At 43.1% G+C, this 22659-nt stretch overlaps 1 protein-coding gene across 2 annotated transcripts in view; it reads left to right on the forward strand.

Annotated features, from left to right (window-relative positions):
- Positions 1 to 22659, forward strand: part of ACVR1C (activin A receptor type 1C) — an 80491-nt gene that overhangs the window by 14651 nt on the left and 43181 nt on the right. For both annotated transcript variants that reach the window (XM_077272924.1, XM_077272925.1), the window contains exon 2: positions 8882 to 9112. In XM_077272924.1, the coding sequence (XP_077129039.1) occupies positions 8882 to 9112 (231 nt within the window). The remainder of the gene's footprint in view (positions 1 to 8881; positions 9113 to 22659) is intronic.

Raw genomic sequence — 22659 nt, forward strand, 5'->3', positions numbered from 1 at the left:
ATACCTGGTTTATAAACAACCGTATCACTGTGCTTGATTGGCCAGCAAACTTGCCTGACCTTAACCCCACAGAGAATCTATGGGGTATTGTCAAGAAGAAGATGAGAAACACCAGACCCAACAATGCAGACAAGCTGAAGGCTGCTATCTAAGCAACCTGGGCTTCCATAACACCTCAGCAGTGCCACAGGCTGATCGCCTCCATGCCACGCCGCATTGATGCAGTAATTGATGCAAAAGGAGCCCTGACCAAGTATTGAGTGCATTTACTGAACATACATTTCAGTAATCCAACATTTCGGATTTTAAAATCATTTTTCAAGCTGGTGTTATAAAGTATTTTAATTTACCGAGATAATGACTTTTGGGTTTTCTTTGGCTGTAAGCCATAATCATCAACATTAACAGAAATAAACACTTGAAATAGATCACTCTGTAATGACTCTATATAATATATGAGTTTCACTTTTGTATTGAAGAACTGAAATAAATTAACTTTTTGATGATTTTCTAATTTTGTGAGAAGCACCTGTATATACCCGTGTTAAGATACTTTTTGGTACTTTTGGCGGTGTGGACATGTGCCAAATCCACTTGGAGAATGAAAGGTGCTTCATGCATTTGTATAAACAAGCATACGCAAGTACAAACAAGATGGAAATGTCCAGCCATCATACTGCTCAGGAAGGAGATGGGTTCTGTGTCCCAGAGATGATCATGCTTTGGTCTGACATGTGCCTATCAATCCAAGGACAAAAGCAAAAGACCTTGTGAAGATGATGGCAGAAGTTGGTAAGATTGTGTCAATATCCACAGTGAAACGAGGACTGCATCAACATGGGCTGAAAGGCCACTCTGCCTTAAAACATAAAAAAGCCAGATTAATGTTTGCAAATGCACACAGGATCAAAGACCTTAATTTTTAGAGACATGTCCTGGGGTCTGATGAAACTAAAATTGAACTTTTTGGGCATAATCGCTGCATTTGGAGGAAAAAGGTAGAAGTTTGGAAGACTAAGAACGCCATCCCAACTGTGAAACACGGGGGTGGCAGCATCATGATGTGGGGTTGTTTTGCTGCAGGAGGGACTAGTGCACTTCACAAAATTGATGGCATCATGAGAAAAGATGATAATGTAGCAATACTGAAGCAACATCTCAAGACATCAACCAGGAAGTTAAAGCTTGGGCGGAAATGGGTCTTCCAAATGGACAATGACCCGAAACATACTGCCAAAATGGTAACAAAGTGGCTTAAGGATTACAAAGTCAATGTTTTGGAGTGGCCATCACAAAGCCCTGATCTCAGTCCTATTAAAATGTTTGGACAAAGGAGAAAAGGCAGGTGCGAGCAAGGCGACCTACAAACCTGGATCGGTTACACCAGTTTTGTCAGGAGGAATGGGCCCAAATTCCGACCAACTATTGTGAGAAGCTTGTGGTAGGAGATCCCAAATGCTTGACCCAAATCATTCAGTTTAAGGGCAATGTACCAAATACTAATGAAATGTATGTCAACTTTTGACTTTGCAGTAAGTAATAAAAATGCCTTAAAACATTCTCTCTCTCTCATTATTCTGGCATTTGGCAAATATTAATAATTATGGTAATCCTAATTGACCTAAAACGGGAACTGTTTATTCTGATTTCATGTCAGATATTGCCAAAAACATGCAGATGTGACTTTTTATATAGTGGATGGAAACTTCTTATTTCAACTGTATGTAAACATGATTTTGTCTTTAAATTATAATGCTGACTTTGCATGAAGTAATTGGCTAGGGCATTGTGGTGTTTTTTTGACAAACCACAAGGACATTGCTCCGAGTATGGGGTCAAAACACAATGGTGATATTTAGATCAGATTTCTCTTCGGTGTCTGTATGACTTGTATGTTCTGTGCCATCTTATAAACTGAACATTGGGTCATTGGGTGATGAGGCCAGCTAGGCAGATTTGCCATTTGTGGTCACCCTACGTCCCTTCATATTTCCTCAGAGAATCCTAGACTATCCTAGAATAATACTATAACTGGCATGTTCTGTACGATGGAAACCTCTGACCTTTACCCTTGTACTCTACAAGAGCTAATAAACTGGAGTTACTTATCAGCTCGCAGCAGCTGCAGTATTTCCATATGTGCTGGTTTGGAAACATATTTTCACAATTTGACATTTAGGGATTTGCAACCTATAGAAAAATCCCAAATGTCCTTCACTCAATGCGAAAAGCCTCATTGCACAATTAGACCAAGTGCCAAAGGGCGTTGCGAAACTAATCACTCCCCTATATGTCAAAGTGAGGTTCATGAATTAATTGTGTCATACTATATTAACTGGTGTTCCCTTCATTACTGGTCTGTTAGGAGTGGATGAAATCGCCGAGATATTCTTCATGTGACATTCATGTATTTTTCAGTGGATTCCCTCTTTTTTTCAACCTTCACAGAAGAAAAAAAAAGTTTGTCCATTTTAACCCTTTCAGGATCGGGATATTTTTCATTTTTTTTCTTTCGTTTTTCCTTCCTCTTTTCCCAAGAGCCATAACCATTTGTATTCCTCCGTTGATATAGCCGTACAAGGGCTTCTTTTTGCGGCACAAGTTGTAGTTTTTTGAGTGACGCCATCCATTTTATCTATATAATGTACTGAAAAATTAGAAGAAAATGCCTGTATGAGGGCTTGTTTTCTATGTGGTATGCGGTTGTTTTTATATGTAGTATTTTTAATTACATAAAACGTTCTGACCACTTTTTGATGCATTTTTGAGGAAGTGCAGTAATCAAAATTTGGGATATTTGATTTTTTTTTTCTTTACACGGTTTGTCACTTTGGTTATCTTATTTTATATTTTCATAGTGCAGACTTTTACGGATGAATAGTTACCAAATATTTATTTTTATTTTTTATAATTTCTTTATTTTTTAGTAAAATAGGTCATTTAAACTTTTTTTTTTTAAATATTTACATTTTTTTTAATTTCCTTTATTTTTTAGTTTCTTTAAGGGACTTGAACCAGTTTGATTACCTATGCTGCAGACTGCAATATTTCCATATAGTATTACGTTGTGAAATTGATGATGGCCTATAAAGCCCATAGGACAGTGACAGGGGGATTCAGTAGGCGATCACATCCCTGAGGGGGCAATGGGTGCCATTACCTGCGCAGACCAGGAATCCAAACAGTGAAGTCCTCTGTCAGTAATTGACAGCAGCATGTAAACGTGTTGAAGTGATTGGCACGCAGTCTGGGCGCTGGTGTTAGCGGCAGATGTCGGCTGTGTCACACTGCCGGCACTTGTCCTGTATGGAGCAGGTTCAGCTTCAGAGCCCGCCTATACATACATATCCTGTGTCACACTAAGGGTTAAAGAGACTTTCTGTGTATATTAGTCTCACCGTGATTACTGTACTTTGTTTTGATCGGGGCAAACTATTGTGTTCCAAAGAAATGTCCTAAGATGTCTCTGTTGCCCATAGCAACCAATCAGAGTGCAGCTTAGATTTTATCTGAGCAGTTTAAAAAATGAAAGCTGAGCTCTGATTGGCCGTTATGGGCAGCAATGACTGTTTTAATACACGTGATCCATTGTGTATTTTGGGACTATCCCCAGTCAGAGCCTCATTAAAGGGGTTTTCAGCTACTTTTTTAAGTTTAAAAAAGGTAGGGATCCTTATAAATGAAAGCAAGAAAACGGGAACCTGCACCAGTCCACTGACTGATGAACAGACCCTCATCACATGAGATGTGATGACCTTCAGACCACCAGTCACTTGACCATTGAGGCCACCGATGGGCCGCAGAATCAGGTAACTGGTGGTGACAAAATCATCACCTCCAGTCCCAGTGGCGTCTGTCAGAGGAGCGGCGCTGTAAGCGGGTGAGGGGGATTCCAGGGATAAGTATGGCTTCTGTCTTTTATAAGAATCACCCCATATATAAAAAGTGGCCAAAAAAATCCTACAAAGCTACTGTACGTGCGCATGTCGTCTAGATCATGCTGCTTGCGCCCGGAATCCGCCTTAAAAAGCGTCGCAAAAGTGCACCCATAAAATCAGTATAGTGCACAGCAATGTCAAAACCACACTGCTGTGCCCGTGCTCCGTCTTCTGTCGGTTTAGAAACCCCAGCATGCTCATTCTTTGTGTGGGCACATACTTTGCCACCTTTAAACACAGCAAAGGTGAAATTTACAGTGAATCGTCAGTAAAATTTCTGTGTAACACGCGACATATTTTTTCTGTTACATGTGGACGTACACTTAGGCTATGTGCACACACTTCTTGGAAGCTGTCAAAAATGAGGTTTCTGAGTGCAAACCATTTCAGGAAAAAAAACTCTTTATTTGGGCAGATTGTGGAGCAGTTTTTCATTTCCTGAAGCGGTTTTGAAAAGGTTTCGGAGCATTGTGGAACAGTATTCTTCCTAAAACATTCTTTTTACAAACTTTTGACTTATTCAGAGTAGTTTTCAAGAGCTTCTTAAAAGAAGTGACATGTCTTTTTTTTTTCCCACCAGAACTCTCAGGAAAGCAAAACGAAAAGTTTTTTTCCAAGCTGATTTGAAGGAAGATTTTGCAGCATATCAGCTCCAAAACAACTCTTAAAAAATCAGTGTGAACATAGCCTTAGAGAACACTTAGGTTATGTTCCCATGATGAGTTTATGACGCTGTGTGTTTTTGAAAAAAATCAAGTAACCGATCTTATTTGATGGATGCAAAAATGTTGCAGAAAGTTTGCAACATCAAAAATGCACCAAAAGCTCATTGTGGGAACTTAGCCTTAGGGGTATGTGCACACGGTATCTTTTTTACGCAAATTCCGGATTCAGAATGACATCATTGCTGGTCACATATTCATCCTATGTCACTTATTCTAATCACTTCAGTGTTCAGAAACCATCCGCTCGCTATAAATAACGGTATAGAGCGAAAAGCCATCAGGGGACCTGCAAAGAAGTCGCCTAAAGAAACGACCACTGGCACTTTCCTAAAGGTTCTTTGCCTGGGAAAATTGAAGCCAAAGCCGTATGCACATGGCCTATACTTGACTGTGTACTACCAAGAGTGTGTTCACACTGAGTCTTTTTGCTCAGTTTATGCATCAGAAACTCTCCAAAATCCTCCTTTAAAAGTTTATCTTGATTAATCATTTGTGTTTTCTTTTACGCCAATTTTTTTTTTTGACTTGTGTTTTGCGCCGACTTTTTTTTCACCGAATTCTTAAAAATGGTGTACGAAATTCATGAATTTTGGGCAATGCCCCAAAACTATCTTCTAACTGGTTTTGTCACCTGTTAGTGGAATAAGTCGCACATTTCGCAAAATGTTGCCAGAATGTGCCAAAAATAGAGCTGTACATAAAATCATTCTGGTGGGGAACTGGAGTGGAATCGCAGCAAATATTGCACTTTTTTTATGAAGCTGTCCAAGAAAATTGGAAAAGTCACAAAGATGGAAAAGTCAGAAAACTAATTAAACCGCGAAAGACTACTTGAAAAAAGGAGCAAATCAATTGATGAATTTGTCGGAATTAAAAAAAAGTAACCAATTGAGAGGTATTCATGCCGAAAACCTGGTGGGAATCCAATGATGAATCGGGTACTTGGGATTTCTGTTAAGTTTCTGCTCTAAAAATTGCAATGAGACGCCATGTACACATAACCTAAAAGGTCCAATAAAACCAGTCTGGAACTTGTGATTAATAGAAGCTTTGATAAGGCTGTGAGCGGCAGAGGTGTCATTTACTTACTCATATCTGCATTATTGTAAGGTTCCCCCTATTTACGTCTTATTTTGTTACAGTTAATTGGCGCACTTGATATATAATAGGTTTTATGTAAGGAGCAGGAGGCTATAAATATTGTAAAGACCTGGCTGAAAGTTAAACATTAACTGACTCCATGTGTTAATGACATTTCATTATCTGAGCTCGTCTACAGTTCAGTTGCTGCGCAAGAAAAGTTACATCAGGACAACACAGAAAGTTTAAGAGTAAAAGAGAAAACTCTTAATATTTTATGTAAAAAAAAGTTATTAGTTTTGCAGAACTACAAGTTCACAATCAATGAAGTCTTCATAAAATATAAAATACTTCTTAAAGGAGCTTCTTAATAATTAAAAGAGTAAACTAGGATTGGAAAGTAGCGCCACTCTTGTCCAATGGCTGTGTCTGGTAGTGCAGCTCAAATCCATTTATATGAATGGGACCACTGGTGGACGCAGGCAGAAAAGGGCCCATATGCAAGAACAATATATGGATCCTTTACAGTCCAATAGCTCATTCTTTGAAGGTAGAAATGGACCCGTTACCTCTTGCACCCCCGTGTGGCTGCACTGTTGCACCAATGATATGTCCGCCCCTGAATTGGACTGAGTTGCGATACCACAATAAACTAATGGACAAGAGTGGCGCTATTTCAGCAGTGAATGGGAGATGATGTGCAGTATTCCATCCTGTGTTGTGCTGTGTTCTATCTTGTTCATAGCTTAGTTCTGACTGATGCAATTTTTAGCTGACCGGTGGGGTTTTAGTGGTCAGACCCCCCTGTTCTCATGTTGATGACCTGACCTATAGATAGGTCCTCAATATTTTATTCCAGGACAAACCCTTTAAAGGGGTTGTCCCACAAACAAAGTAGATCTTGGAATAATAATAATTTCCACCATTGGATGTGATTAAATAAAATGTTCATGTGCTGAGATAATCTTATAAATGTGACCCTACTGTGTAATTGCTGTGTCTGACCGTGCAAGAACATGGTCTGATCATACCACATCTCCAGGTTAGGGGAGGAAGCAAAAGAGAATATACAGACATTTCATGACAGAATCGCGATTTCCAGACACAACCTGACAAATTGTAACATTGGAAGCTTGAGCGTAAGAGACAGCTTTCAACAGCTATTAAAGCAACACGCCTGTACTGAGAACACGCAAACCTCTGTCTATGAAAGACGTGACGGAGAGCGTTGGGTGTCAGACATATTATATTGCTGGAAGTGACATGTCTGCAGACGATACATTGCTGGATTTTCCATAGAGGGTGCGGTGAAGGATTAATACCACAAGCGTCTTCACTTTTGATTCCCGACTGCCAAAATGTCTTAATAATAAGACTTCAGTTTTAATTCTTTCATATATTTGTCTTTCAGTTATTCTCTTGTGTCAAAAGGTCATCAGCACTTTCCTTGCATCCTAAATAGAATCTGCATTCTACCATCCTTTTTTCTTAGCCAAAAAAAACCAAACAATAATTGGAAATCCTTTTCTTGGAACCGTCAGCCATCAACTGTGGGGGAACCCAGCAGCAACATTGCCTAGGGAGACCATTTTACAAAATACTTCTTATATCAGTTCCTCACTGTTTTCAATATCTCTGCATCGTAAACTTCATGTGATGACTGTACTGTAACGCATACACCTGTGTGATCATTGCATAAATAAGACCCATTTTTATCCACTGGAAGTAAATTCTGAAGATTCTTAATGAGTGACAGGGAGCTGAGATCTTGAGAATCACGAGGAATATATGATGAAAAATTATTGGAAAAAGGCCACATCTGTTCTAATTTTTTAATGTTGTCACTTGTATAATTTCCACAAAATCAACATCCTTGTAAATTTGGGCAACACTTACTGATGTATTTGCAAAGACTAGGTAGTGTGTGAGTTGAACAGTATTTAGGGATACATGGAGAAATTTGCTGAAAGCATCCAATATGTAGTTTATTGCTGTTTACTATCTAGCGCCCACAGTTGTTTTGTCATCAACATAATTATCAGAGCAATGGTGCAAGAAAGGGAACAGTAATGGGGTCAAATTTTGCCCCTTGAAATATGATGAAGAGTAATGGCCACCGGTACTGGATCTTCTGTGACAATGCTGTATGTAAAGCTATAAAGATAAATGAAATCATGTTATTGTTGTTATTATTCTTGCGTTATTATGGATACATCACATGTGATAATGTAACATAGGCCTAAATGATCATAAGCATTCTTTGATAAAATCTTGAGTACATTATTTCATTAAATGAAGGCAAGCAATCTAATATGTAGTGCATCTGTGGTGTCAGGTGACTTTTCAGAACAAATCGTCATGTGCGTGTTCACAAGGAATAGGACTCTTTCTGGCCATTTTATGACTTTGTACCTTGCTTTTTTTTACCAGTTTTTCAAGCCTCTCTTATTTTCAGTTCTCTCTGAGCTAGTGGATGGAAACTTGTTGCTATGATGTCTCCCATGCACAGTACACACAAACATGAGGGATTCAAGTTCAGAAGCAGCAGCAGAATGGAGGACATTACAAAGCAGTTCCGAGCAGTGTAGCTTTTAATCCAGAACTGAAGTGAGATAAACACTTACTAGAAAGCAGCAGTTGGATATGGATGTGTTTCCCTCTGCCTGTTCTCTCACTCTGCTCCTCCATTATATCTTTGGTGTCCAAACCTTAGGTCATCACTAGGAATTACTTTAAATTGTTGAGGTTACTTTAATTTGGGTAGTTTGTTACAATATGTCCAAAATTCTCTTTGTAAACATAAACTTTTTAACTGCAAGAAATCTCTCCTAGATGGAGTTTACTAAAGATTGTTGCATTATCAAGTTCATTATAAAGCAGTATCGACAATTTGGGGTATAAATTAACGCATGACATCGTCGCACAAAGAAAAAATCACAATAGGCTCAACAGATATATTTTTCTCATCACACAGCAAAACAAAATTCCTTGGTCATCTGGCTGATTGAATGTTATTTTGACTGATGTTAATAAATTGCTTCTTTACAAAGAACATAATATGAATATTATATATGTTTGTGAATCGTATAAATCAACCCCCAAAAAAATCTAATTGAGTTTCTTTTTCTTAATTTCAAGGTCTTAAGTGTGTGTGTCTGATGTGTGAAAGCACCAACTATACCTGCCAAACAGAGGGAGCTTGCTGGACCTCAGTGATGCTTACAAATGGCAGAGAAGAAGTCATCAAGTCCTGTATTTCTCTTCTTGAGTTGAAGGCTCAAGTTTACTGTCACAGCTCAAACAACATCACCAGGACGGAATGCTGCCACTCCGATTTCTGTAATAATAGAACACTCCGTTTACCTGCCGGTGAGTTATGTTAGGTTTCTGCAGTCTTCGTCCAGCACTTCTATGAGTCCAGCTGTAGCTCTAGTTGGGTTGGACTCATAAAATGTTCAATATCAGGCTTATAAAACCATTTTCATATGTATTTTCAAAAGAAGTACACCAGCCTCATCAGGTTGAAGAGGTCTATGTAACTTATTTCGTTTGTACTGTAATATATATTTTTTATACTTGCGTTCTACTTTTAAGTTGTACCTCTAAAGCTGGAGTTACACTAAACGACTTACCAACGATCACGACCAGCGATACGACCTGGCCGTGATCGTTGGTAAGTCATTGTGTGGTCACTGTGGAGCTGTCACACAGACAGCTTTCTCCAGAGACCAACGATCAGGGGAACGACTTCGGCATTGTTGAAACTGTCTTCAACAATGCCGAAGTCCCCCTGCAGCACCCGGGTAACCAGGGTAAACATCGGGTTACTAAGTGCAGGGCCGCGCTTAGTAACCCGATATTTACCCTGGTTACCATTGTAAAAGTTAAAAAAAAAAAAAAAAAAAGTACATACTCACATTCTGATGTCTGTCACGTCCCCCGCCGGCGTCCACAGGGTTAAAACTGCTTTCGGCAAGAGCGCTGCTAATATGCACGCGCTGCTGCCGAGAGCTTCCTGCACTGACTGTGTCAGCGCCGGCAGTAACAGCGGTGACGTCACCGCTGTGCTCTGCTTTACGGCCGGCGCTGACACAGTCAGTGCAGGGAAGCTCTCAGCCGGAGCGCATTAGCAGCGCTCTTGCCAAAAGCAGTTTTAACCCTGTGGATGCCGGGGGACGTGACAGACATCAGAATGTGAGTATGTACTGTTTTTTTTTTTTACTTTTACAATGGTAAAAGCGATGACAGCGGGTGATCAGCGACCAAAAAATGGTCCTGATCATTTCCCAACGACCTACGATCTCCCAGCAGGGGCCGGATCGTTGGTTGCTGTCACACATAACGAGATCGTTAACGGGATCGTTGCTACGTCACCAGAAGTTTGACGTTGCAACGATATCGTTAACGATATCGTTATGTGTGACTCAGCCTTAAGAAGGATCTCTTGATGATAATAAGATTGCCAAATTTTACAGCAATTTTTCACTTCCTTTACAGCTTTTAGAAGGTTGGAAAAGTGTCTGTTTTAACTTTTTTTGCAAGTAAGCTGTTGGGTCAGACCGCCACCGCTGCCATTGTGCATTGCTTTCCTGTAACACCATGTTGGCTTCATCTCATGTTTTTTGTTATAATACCTGTGTATAAATAGGCACTTACATTTTATATCTTCTGCAATGTGTGTGCTTTATGGGGGTAAATTCACTGGAATATGGGGTGACTGGTGTGATATGATGGGAGGGTATCCGGCTGGAGAATGAAAGATCAGTCCAGGAGGAGAAAGAAGCAGATTTATCTGTTAAGATATATTGTAAAGATTTGTATTTTCACGTGTACTATTGATTTATAAAAACAATAGTTTCTTATTAAATGGAATCTGTCATGTAAAATAAAGCGATTACCCTACAGATATGGGGCTACTCTGCAGGTTAATAGCATCCCGACACCGTGCGGTTCTGACACTGAAAGCCCCACTGCCAGGAGGAAATTAACTTTATTCCACAGTGTTCGGCTCCCAGTCACAATGGTGCAGTTGACGTGGCTTTAGTCACCGTGTATAGAGTGGCAGCTGTAATTGCGTCCCTGGCACTGACTGACAGCCAGCCTTACTGCTGAGCTGCTGTCAGTCAGTGTCGGGGAGCCGTTATAACCGCTACTGTCTACACACAGATCGGTGACTGAAACCGTGCTGACGTCACCCCTATGACTGGAAGCCAAACGGTGCCAGGAGGAATAAAGTTCATTTTCTTCTGGCAGTAGGGCGACACATGGTGTCAGAACTCTAGTAATCTGCAAATTAACCCCCAAATCTGCAGGTTAACAACGTTATTTAACATGACAGTTTTGATTTAAAGAGTACTTATGAAAATAAAAAACTTTGCAATATTCGACCAATATTCTTTCTTTCTCCTCCTGGACTGATCTTTTATTCTCAAAATTCCCAATTCATGGGTAAAATCAGTCTTCTGTGAACACAGATTACTGAGATAGAAGATGGCTGATGCTCTGTTCTGTGGAAAGCTGTAACTTTTTATGGTTTTTACCAAGGGGCGTGACTCACAGAGTAATAATGCTGAACAGTCTAAAGACACGCCCCCAAGGAGTCGTTTGAGCCACGCCTCCTTGGAAAATACCATAAAAATTAGCACTAAATAATAATGCAGATATCTCTGGAATCATATTGCGGATTTACAAAAAAAAATCGGAATACTCAGGTTAGCAGGGGGTATAAAATAAGAGCTACAACTGGACACTTTTGACCTGGTCCACTTTAAGAAACATTTAAGCGAATAGCCTCAGTTTGGAGGAAAGTTTTAATATAACATCTTGTCAATTTGGAGGAAAGTGTTAATATAACATCTTGTCAATTTGGAGGAAAGTTTTAATATAACATCTTGTCAATTTGTACATCGGGTACGTGACTTTTTGTCGGTGAGCCGGTTGGAGGTCTAGTCTAGGGCAAATGAAGCGTTACACTCAGGCCCAAAGCGGGACCTTCTCTGGTGACAAAGAAAAGAGGATCTTGAACAGACGAGTTTTCAATATTGACTCACAATTTCCTAACAGGTTATAGGAAAATGTTTTTTGTTCTAATCCAGACAACAATCATATAAAGTTAGTTACTATTCTAATCTTGACACTTCTTTAATCACTTGACTCAACTGTAACTATTGCAGAAAGTGTAGTTGACGTGTAGATTTTTCTTGCATAGCAATGGAGCAAAGATTAAAAGCACTGATGATACAATTTCATGGTTTACAAGCATAGAAACAATCTAAACAAAGAAATACAATCTTCCATCTTCTATATCATTTTTCTCCCTTATGCCCTCGGTGGGATTGCACAAACTGCTGTATTCCTTTTGCCCTACTGATTTGATGAAATGCTCATTAATTCCCAAAGCAGTGACACAGATGACTTGTTGTTTGTTTTTTTATATTGCACAAGGAGCAATATTTGGGTAAAAGTGAAAAAGGATACAGTTACCAAAGCAATGAAATGTCATCTCTCTTCAGGCCTCATGGACAAAAAGTTCTGTAGATGTGACAACAGTTGTAGTTAGGCGTAAAACAACTGTATGGAAAATCGCCAAATAGAAATTATTCTATGTACTCAGTGATGTTATCAAGGTGGTTGTGAGGAAGAGGGCTATCATAGTTACATAAATATACAATTCCATATATACTGTATATATATACACTGCTCAAAAAAATAAAGGGAACACTTAAACAACAGAATATAACTCCAAGTAAGTCAAACTTCTGTGAAATCAAACTATCCACTTAGGAAGCAACACTGATTGACAATCAATTTCATATGCTGTTGTGCAAATGGAATAGACAACAGATGGAAATTATTGGCAATTATCAAGACACAATAAAGGAGTGGTTCTGCATGTGGGGACCACAGACCACATCTCAGTACCGATGCTTTCTGGCTGATGTTTTGGTCACTTGAATGTTGGTTGTGCTTTCACACTCGTGGTAGCATGAGACAGACTCTACAACCCACACAAGTGACTCAGGTAGTGCAGCTCATCCAGGATGGCACATCAATGCGAGCTGTGGCAAGAAGGTTGGCTGTGTTTGTCAGCATAGTGTCCAGAGGCTGGAGGCGCTACCAGGAGACAGGTCAGTACACCAGGAGACGTGGAGGGGGACGTAGGAGGGCAACAACCCAGCAGCAGGACTGCTACCTCCGCCTTTGTGCAAGGAGGAACAGGAGGAGCACTGCCAGAGCCCTGCAAAATGACCTCCAGCAGGCCACAAATTTGCATGTGTCTCCACAAACGGTTAGAAACCGACTCCATGAGGATGGTCTGAGTGCCCGACGTCCACAGATGGGGTTATGCTCACAGCCCAACACCGTGCAGGACGCTTGGCATTTGCCACAGAACACCAGGATTGGCAAATTCACCACTGGCGCCCTGTGCTCTTCACAGATGAAAGCAGGTTCACACTGAGCACATGTGACAGATGTGACATAGTCTGGAGACGCCGTGGAGAGCGATCTGCTGCCTGCAACATCCTTCAGCATGACCGATTTGGCAGTGGGTCAGTAATGGTATGGGGTGGCATTTCTTTGGAGGGCCGCACAGCCCTCCATGTGCTCGCCATAGGTAGCCTGACTGCCATTAGTGTTATGTACCTGGTGGTTAGGTGCACCCGGAATGACCTGATGGTTAAACTAGGAATCGGGACAAGCTCTGGGGAAGTGGGAACTCTGCTGACCGCAAACCCTACTCCTATCACACACACTCAGAGGCGTAGCTAGGGTTTTGGCTCAGGGGGGGCGAAACTTCTCAATGGGCCCCTAACCAGGTAACCTTCATTACAATTCGGTGACGCACCCTAAGGGTATGTGCACACGCTGCGTATTTTGCTGCGGATCCGCAGCGGTTTTAACGCTGCGGATCTGCAGCTGTTTTCCATGAGTTTACAGTACAATGTAAATCTATGGAAAACAAAATCCGCAGTGCACATGCTGCGGAAAAAAACGTGCGGAAATGCTGCGTTGTTTATTCCGTAGCATGTCAATTCTTTGTGTGGATTCCGCTGCGGTTTACACCTGTTCCACAATAGGAATCCGCAGGTGTAAAACCGCAGGTGGAATCCGCACAAAAACCGCAGTAAATCCGCAGTGCAGTTTACCTGCAGATTTACAAAAACAGGAGCGAAAAAATCCAGAGATCCCACCTATGTGTGCACATAGCCTAATAGAGGAGGAGAACCTCAGCAGATGAACGTGCTGCTGCTGAAAATAATCTCTATACAAAAAGCAACACTGATTGACCATATGGCTGTACTGTGGTAAATACCAGCCCTACAGAACATATTATTCATTTTTCATGTCAAGAGAAAAGAAAAATATGCGGCACTCACCCAGCTTGCGTGATATTGTAGCCTTTAATGCACCAAGATTTCGGTTACAAACATTTCATTCAGCTCGGCAGGTTACGTGGGGGTGCGGGGAGTGTGGAGGGGACGACGGCCGTTTCGCGCGATCAGCGCTTCTACGGGTCCATCATACAGGAGACCCGTAGAAGCGCTGATCGCGCGAAACGGCCGTTGTCCCCTCCACACTCCCCGCACCCCCACGTAACTTGCCGAGCTGAATGAAATGTTTGTAACCGAAATCTTGGTGCATTAAAGGTTACGATATCACGCAAGCTGGGTGAGTGCCGCATATTTTTCTTTTCTCTTGACATGAAGATTGAATAAACTACTTGCATATATGCAGAGCACCTTACTACCAGTGGGGCGTATCACCGCATGTCGATAGTTGGATCCGACAGAAAGGGTATCCTCTCCTCGGGACTGTGCTCCTTGTGCCATTCATTTTTTGTCGCCCGTATTATTCATTTTTCCGTATGTGTCCCTATTATTGCCCGATACCCCAATACTGAGCCGCTGCTGCCGTACAGTATGTGTCCCTATTACTGCCCCTGATACCCCAATACTGAACAGCTGCTGCCGTATGTGACCCTATTACTGCACCTGATACCCCAATACTGAGCCGCTGCTGCCGTACAGTATGTGTCCCTATTACTGCCCCTGATACCCCAATACTGAGCCGCTGCTGCCGTATGTGTCCCTATTACTGCACCCGATACCCCAATACTGAGCCGCTGCTGTTGTATGTGTTCCCATTACTGCACCTCCTGTGTGGTTCTCTGTGCCCTCTAAATTCTAAAGCACCCCTCTATAATATAGTAATGCCGGGTGCAAGTGCCCTAGAAAACAGTGCCCACATTTTGCCCCCTAGAAAGTAATATTGCCCTGTGTGCCCCTTTGATAGTCACAGTAACCTGAGTTCCCCTATAAGAATAAGTGCCCACTTTACATTTAATAAAGTCCAGAGTATCCCCCCTTTACAGCTCCTCTATACACAGTATGATGCCCCCTCACTGTATATACTGACCCCTTAATATCCCCCAAACTGGCTCCAGCACTGTATGATGGCCCCATCACTGTAATCTCCACACTGAATGATGGCCCCCTAGATAGCCTCGATATAGCATAGTACACCAGATAGTCCTCAATATGGTATAATACATTCCCCATAGGCCTCCATATAGTATAATGCAGCTCCCCATAGGCAGCCTCTATAGCGTAATGCATCCCCATAGGCAGCCTCTATATGGAAGGCTGTAAATCTGTCCAAAATCCCCTCTGCAAGGCATAAAAATGGCCTCTCATTATACTCACCAACGGCGCTCACCAAGGCATAACTGGTCTTGACTTAAGATCGCCATCCTCCATTATTGCTTCATCTGGATGACACGCCCTACGTCATCCACACAGTGTCACCCATTGCGCTCCTGTGCAGGCGCACTTCTCTCTGGGCTGCTGAAAGCAGAGCCAAGTACTGTAGTGCATATGCGCTGGCCAAAGGGCGCTGATTACCTGGAAATAAAGCTGGCGCATGCGCACTACAATACTTTGCTCTGAGATTAGCAGGGCAAAGAGAAGTGCACCTGCACAGGAGTGTGATAGAGGACACTGACTGCATGATGTAGGACGCATCTTCCACACGAAGCGGGACAGCGATCACAAGAAGAGGGATGGTGCCGGATCAAGACTAGAGACGCCCGGACCGCACCATCCGTGAGTAATATAAAAGCTCTTTGTTGTGCCTTGCATAGAGGATTTTGGAGGTATAGAGAGCATTCTAGAACACTATGTGAGGGCGTACAGATGCCGGACCTTATATGGTGACAGGCTCCCTTTAAAGGGAACCTGTCACCCCCAAAATGGAAGATGAGCTAAGCCCACCGGCATCAGGGGCTTATCTACAGCATTTTGTAATGCTGTAGATAAGCCCCCGATGTATCGTGAAAGATGAGAAAAAGAGGTTAGATTATACTCACCTGGGCGGGTGGTCTGATGGGTGTCGCGGTCGGGTCAGGGGCCTCCCATCTTCATATGATGACGTCCTCTTCTTGTATTCACGCTCCGGCGCAGGCGTACTTTGTCCTGTTGAGGGCAGAGCAAGGTACTGCAGTGCGCAGGCGCTGGGCCTCTCTGACCTTTCCTGGCGTCTGCGCACTGCAGTACTTTGCTCTGCCCTCAACAGGGGAGACAGAGTACGCCTGTGCCGCAGCGTGATGACAAGAAGAGGACGTCATCGTAAGAAGATGGGAGGACCTGGACCCGGACCGCAACGCTCATTGGACCTGGGTGAGTATAATCTAACCTCTTTTTCTCATCCTAGCTCACCTTCCATTTTGGGGGTGACAGGTTCCCTTTAATGTAAGTTAGTGGATGTATATATAACATAACCCCCCAGATGGGGCTTGCATGATAGGCAAAACCTATAAAACTGAAAAGCAAGATGGTTACTGAACTTATATGCCTATACACAGATCAGATATATCTTTTTATGCTTTGATTTGCCTACATATAATAAATGTCATTTGCCAAGATACTTGTCAGTCCACATGTCAGTCTTTCAGTGTTATCATGTCAGGCAAGAAAGGTTCCAAAAACTAGAATGTGTATATTCCCACCTACAGATCTAATATACCTTTGTGCTATTGTAAACACATGAAATAAATTACATGTGCCAAGACACACATTGATCAGCTTTCAGAGTCTGTCCAGCTTGCAGGTTAAACAAGACATACAAGTGTAAGAACCTTTATTGCTTTATATACTGTGCCTGTATGTATGTATTCAAAACAACAGTTCAGACATAGCACCTAGTAAATGCCAAGTGCCAGAATACTCCTCAGTCCACATGCTGTGTGGAGTGTGTCCTCTGGTCCTGGCTGCTGCTCCTCGGCTCTCAGGCTCCTTCTGGTCAGATGCAGACATGTGTAGATAGTGAGGTCCCCTGTGTCCTGGCTGCTGCTGGTGCTGATCTCTTCTCTGCAGCAGGGAGCTTTGAAGCACAGCGCGCTCAGCCGGGATTGGGTGAGTGACCTCCCTTCCCCCTCTCCTCCACACAGACTGCAAAAGAGCGATCACATGACTCACTCCCTGCACTCTGATTGGAGGCCTTATCTTCCTTCTCTATCATGATCTCTGCAGGCAGAGATCATAGCAAGCCTATAGAGGGACAAGCTCTCGGAAGATGGAACTATACTGACCATGAACTAAGCCTGCCGCGCAACTAGAAATAGCCAGGTAGCATTTCCTATTTATCGCTAGATGCCCAGCTCTGGCCTAAGACCTAAATAGCTAGCAGAGGGAAATATAAGACCTGGCTCACCTCTAGAGAAATATTCCAAAGAAGACAGTAGCCCCCCACATATAATGACGGTGAGTTCAGATGAAACAACAAACGCAGCAGGAAAATAGTCTTAGCAAATTTGAGGTCCGCTTACTAGATAGCAGAAGACAGATAGTATACTTTCATGGTCAGCAGAAAAACACTAACAAAACACCATCCAGAGATTACCTTAAACTCTGGCATTAACTCATAACGCCAGAGTAGCAATCCCTGATCAACGAGAGCTTTCCAGACACAGTAACAAAACTTCAGCTGTGAACTGGAACAAATAGGCAAAACAAAACATGGACAAAAGTCCAACTTATCTAGTAGTTGTCTAGAAGCAGGAACAAGCACTGAGAGGCATCAGATAACATTGATGACCGGCAAGAAACCACCAGAGAAATGAGCTTAAATAGCGACACCCACTACTGATGGAATCAGGTGAAACAGGAAAGAGGATGACAAGTCCAATTCCACAAGCGGCCACCGGGGGAGCCCAGAATCCAAATTCACAACAGTACCCCCCCCTCAAGGAGGGGGCACCGAACCCTCACCAGATCCACCAGGGCGACCAGGATGAGCCCTATGGAAGGCACGAACAAGATCAGAAGCATGAACATCAGATGCATTGACCCAAGAATTATCCTCCTGGCCGTAACCCTTCCAGTTGACCAGATACTGGAGTTTCCGTCTGGAAACACGAGAGTCCAAAATTTTCTCCACAACGTACTCCAACTCACCCTCAACCAACACCGGAGCAGGAGGCTCAACTGAAGGTACAACAGGTACCTCATACCTGCGCAATAACGACCGATGAAAAACGTTATGAATGGAAAAGGACGCAGGGAGGTCCAAACGGAAAGAAACAGGATTAAGAATCTCCAATATTCTATAAGGGCCGATGAACCGAGGTTTAAACTTAGGAGAAGAGACCCTCATAGGGACAAAACGAGAAGACAACCACACTAAATCTCCAACACAAAGCCGAGAACCAACACGACGATGACGGTTGGCAAAACGCTGAGTCTTCTCCTGGGACAACTTCAAATTGTCCATAACCTGCCCCCAGATGTGATGCAATCTCTCCACCACCGCATCCACTCCAGGACAATCCGAGGATTCCACCTGACCGGAGGAAAATCGAGGGTGAAACCCCGAATTACAGAAAAACGGGGACACCAAGGTGGAAGAACTGGCCCGATTATTGAGGGCGAACTCTGCCAATGGCAAAAAAGCAACCCAATCATCCTGGTCAGCAGAGACAAAACACCTCAGATATGTCTCAAGGGTCTGATTAGTCCGCTCGGTCTGGCCATTAGTCTGAGGGTGAAAAGCAGATGAAAAAGACAAATCTATGCCCATCCTAGCACAGAATGCCCGCCAAAATCTAGACACAAATTGGGTACCTCTGTCAGAAACAATATTCTCAGGAATACCGTGCAATCGGACAACATTCTGAAAAAACAGAGGAACCAACTCAGAAGAAGAAGGCAACTTGGGCAGAGGAACCAAATGGACCATTTTAGAGAAACGGTCACAGACCACCCAGATGACAGACATCTTCTGGGAAACAGGCAGATCTGAAATAAAATCCATCGAGATGTGTGTCCAAGGCCTCTTAGGAATAGGCAAGGGCAACAGCAGTCCGCTAGCCCGAGAACTACAAGACTTGGCCCGAGCACAAACGTCACATGACTGCACAAAGACTCGCACATCTCGTGACAGGGAAGGCCACCAGAAGGATCTTGCCACCAAATCCCTGGTACCAAAAATTCCGGGATGACCTGCCAATGCAGAAGAATGTACCTCAGAGATGACTCTGCTGGTCCAATCATCCGGAACAAACAGTCTATCAGGCGGACAACGATCCGGTCTATCCGCCTGAAACTCTTGCAAGGACCGCCGCAGATCAGGAGAAACGGCCGACAAAATTACTCCCTCCCTAAGGATACCTGTGGGTTCAGAATTACCAGGAGAGTCCGGGTCAAAACTCCTAGAAAGGGCATCTGCCTTAACATTCTTAGAACCCGGTAGGTATGACACCACAAAATTAAAGCGAGAAAAAAATAAAGACCAGCGCGCCTGTCTAGGATTCAGGCGTCTGGCAGTCTCAAGATAAATCAAATTTTTGTGGTCAGTCAATACCACCACCTGATGCCTAGCCCCCTCGAGCCAATGGCGCCACTCCTCAAACGCCCACTTCATGGCCAAAAGCTCCCGATTCCCAACATCATAATTCCGCTCTGCGGGCGAAAATTTGCGAGAAAAGAAGGCACAAGGCCTAATGACGGAGCAGTCGGAACCTTTCTGCGACAACACTGCCCCAGCTCCGATCTCCGAAGCGTCAACCTCAACCTGAAAAGGCAGATTCACATCAGGCTGACGCAACACAGGGGCAGAGGCAAAACGGCGCTTAAGCTCCTGAAAGGCCTCTACAGCATGAGGGGACCAATTAGCAACATCAGCGCCTTGTCTGGTCAAATCAGTCAGTGGTTTAACGACATCCGAAAAACCAGCAATAAATCGGCGGTAAAAGTTGGCAAAGCCCAAAAATCTCTGAAGACCCTTAAGAGAGGAGGGCTGAGTCCAGTCACAAATAGCTTGCACCTTGACGGGATCCATCTCAATGGAAGAGGGAGAAAAAATATACCCCAAAAAGGAAATTTTCTGGACCCCAAAAACGCACTTAGACCCCTTCACACATAAAGAATTAGACCGCAGAACCTGAAAAACTCTCCTGACCTGCTGGACATGAGAGTCCCAGTCATCAGAAAAAATCAGAATATCATCCAGATATATTATCATAAATTTATCCAGAAAATCGCGGAAAATATCATGCATAAAAGACTGGAAAACTGAAGGGGCATTAGAAAGACCAAAAGGCATGACCAAATACTCAAAGTGGCCCTCGGGCGTATTAAATGCGGTCTTCCACTCATCCCCCTGCCTGATCCGCACCAAATTATACGCCCCACGAAGATCAATTTTAGAGAACCACTTAGCACCCTCTATACGAGCAAACAAATCAGTAAGCAATGGCAATGGGTATTGATACTTAACAGTGATCTTATTCAGAAGCCGATAATCAATACATGGTCTCAAAGAGCCGTCTTTTTTTGAGACAAAGAAAAACCCAGCTCCCAAGGGAGAAGAAGATGGACGAATATGTCCCTTTTCCAAAGACTCCTTTATATATTCCCGCATAGCAGCATGTTCCGGCACAGACAAATTAAACAAACGACCCTTAGGATATTTACAACCCGGTATCAAATCTATGGCACAATCGCACTCACGGTGCGGAGGTAACGACCCAAGCTTGGGTTCGTCAAAGACGTCTTGATAATCAGAGAGGAACTCAGGGACTTCAGAGGGAATGGACGACGAAATAGAAACCAAAGGTACGTCCCCATGAATACCCTTACATCCCCAGCTCAACACAGACATTGCTCTCCAGTCCAAGACTGGGTTGTGAGACTGCAACCATGGCAATCCCAGTACCAAATCGTCATGTAAATTATACAGCACCAGGAAACGAATAATCTCCTGGTGATCCGGATTGATACGCATGGTTACTTGTGTCCAGTATTGTGGTTTATTATTAGCCAATGGGGTGGAGTCAATCCCCTTCAGAGGAATCAGAGTCTCCAAAGGCTCTAAATCAAAACCACAACGATTGGCAAAGGACCAATCCATAAGACTCAGAGCGGCGCCAGAGTCAACATAGGCGTCCGTGGCAATGGATGACAAAGAGCAAATCAGGGTTACAGACAAAATAAACTTAGACTGAATGGTGCCAATGGAAACAGACTTATCAAGCTTCTTTGTACGCCTAGAGCATGCCGATATAACATGAGTAGAATCCCCACAATAGAAACACAATCCATTCTTCCGTCTAAAATTCTGTCGCTCGCTCCTGGACAGAATTCTATCACACTGCATACTTTCTGGCGTCTTTTCCATAGACACCGCCAGATGGTGCACCGGTTTGCGCTCCCGCAGACGCCTATCAATCTGAATAGCCATTGTCATGGACTCATTCAGACCTGCAGGCAAAGGGAACCCCACCATAACATCCTTAACGGCATCAGAGAGACCTTCTCTGAAAGTTGCCGCCAAGGCGCACTCATTCCACTGAGTAAGCACAGACCATTTACGGAATTTTTGGCAGAAAACTTCAGCTTCGTCTTGCCCCTGAGATAGTGCCATCAAAGTTTTTTCTGCCTGAAGTTCCAAATGAGGTTCCTCATAAAGCAAGCCCAAGGCCAGAAAAAACGCATCCACATCGCGTAACGCAGGATCCCCTGCTGGCAATGAGAAGGCCCAATCTTGAGGGTCACCCCTGAGCAAGGAAATCACAATCCTAACCTGCTGAGCAGGGTCTCCAGCTGAACGAGACTTCAGGGACAAATAAAGCTTACAATTATTTCGGAAATTCTGGAAGCTAGCTCTATTCCCTGTGAAGAACTCCGGCAAAGGAATTCTCGGCTCAGATACCGGAGCATGTACCACAAAATCTTGTAAATTTTGTACTTTCGTGATGAGATTATTCAAACCCGCAGTTACACTCTGGAGATCCATTATTGTCAGGTGCACACAGAGCATACAGAGATTAGGAGGAGAGAGAGAAAAAAGACTGCAGCAAGGCAGACTGGAGGAAAAAAAAAAAAAAAAAAAAATTCCAGCAGACTTCTATAACTCTCCTTTCTCAACCTGGGTCTTTAACACTTTATTGGCCGGTCAAACTATCATGATCTCTGCAGGCAGAGATCATAGCAAGCCTATAGAGGGACAAGCTCTCGGAAGATGGAACTATACTGACCATGAACTAAGCCTGCCGCGCAACTAGAAATAGCCAGGTAGCATTTCCTATTTATCGCTAGATGCCCAGCTCTGGCCTAAGACCTAAATAGCTAGCAGAGGGAAATATAAGACCTGGCTCACCTCTAGAGAAATATTCCAAAGAAGACAGTAGCCCCCCACATATAATGACGGTGAGTTCAGATGAAACAACAAACGCAGCAGGAAAATAGTCTTAGCAAATTTGAGGTCCGCTTACTAGATAGCAGAAGACAGATAGTATACTTTCATGGTCAGCAGAAAAACACTAACAAAACACCATCCAGAGATTACCTTAAACTCTGGCATTAACTCATAACGCCAGAGTAGCAATCCCTGATCAACGAGAGCTTTCCAGACACAGTAAC

This window comes from Ranitomeya variabilis, chromosome 7, assembly GCF_051348905.1.
Source record: "Ranitomeya variabilis isolate aRanVar5 chromosome 7, aRanVar5.hap1, whole genome shotgun sequence".
Taxonomy (NCBI): domain Eukaryota; kingdom Metazoa; phylum Chordata; class Amphibia; order Anura; family Dendrobatidae; genus Ranitomeya; species Ranitomeya variabilis.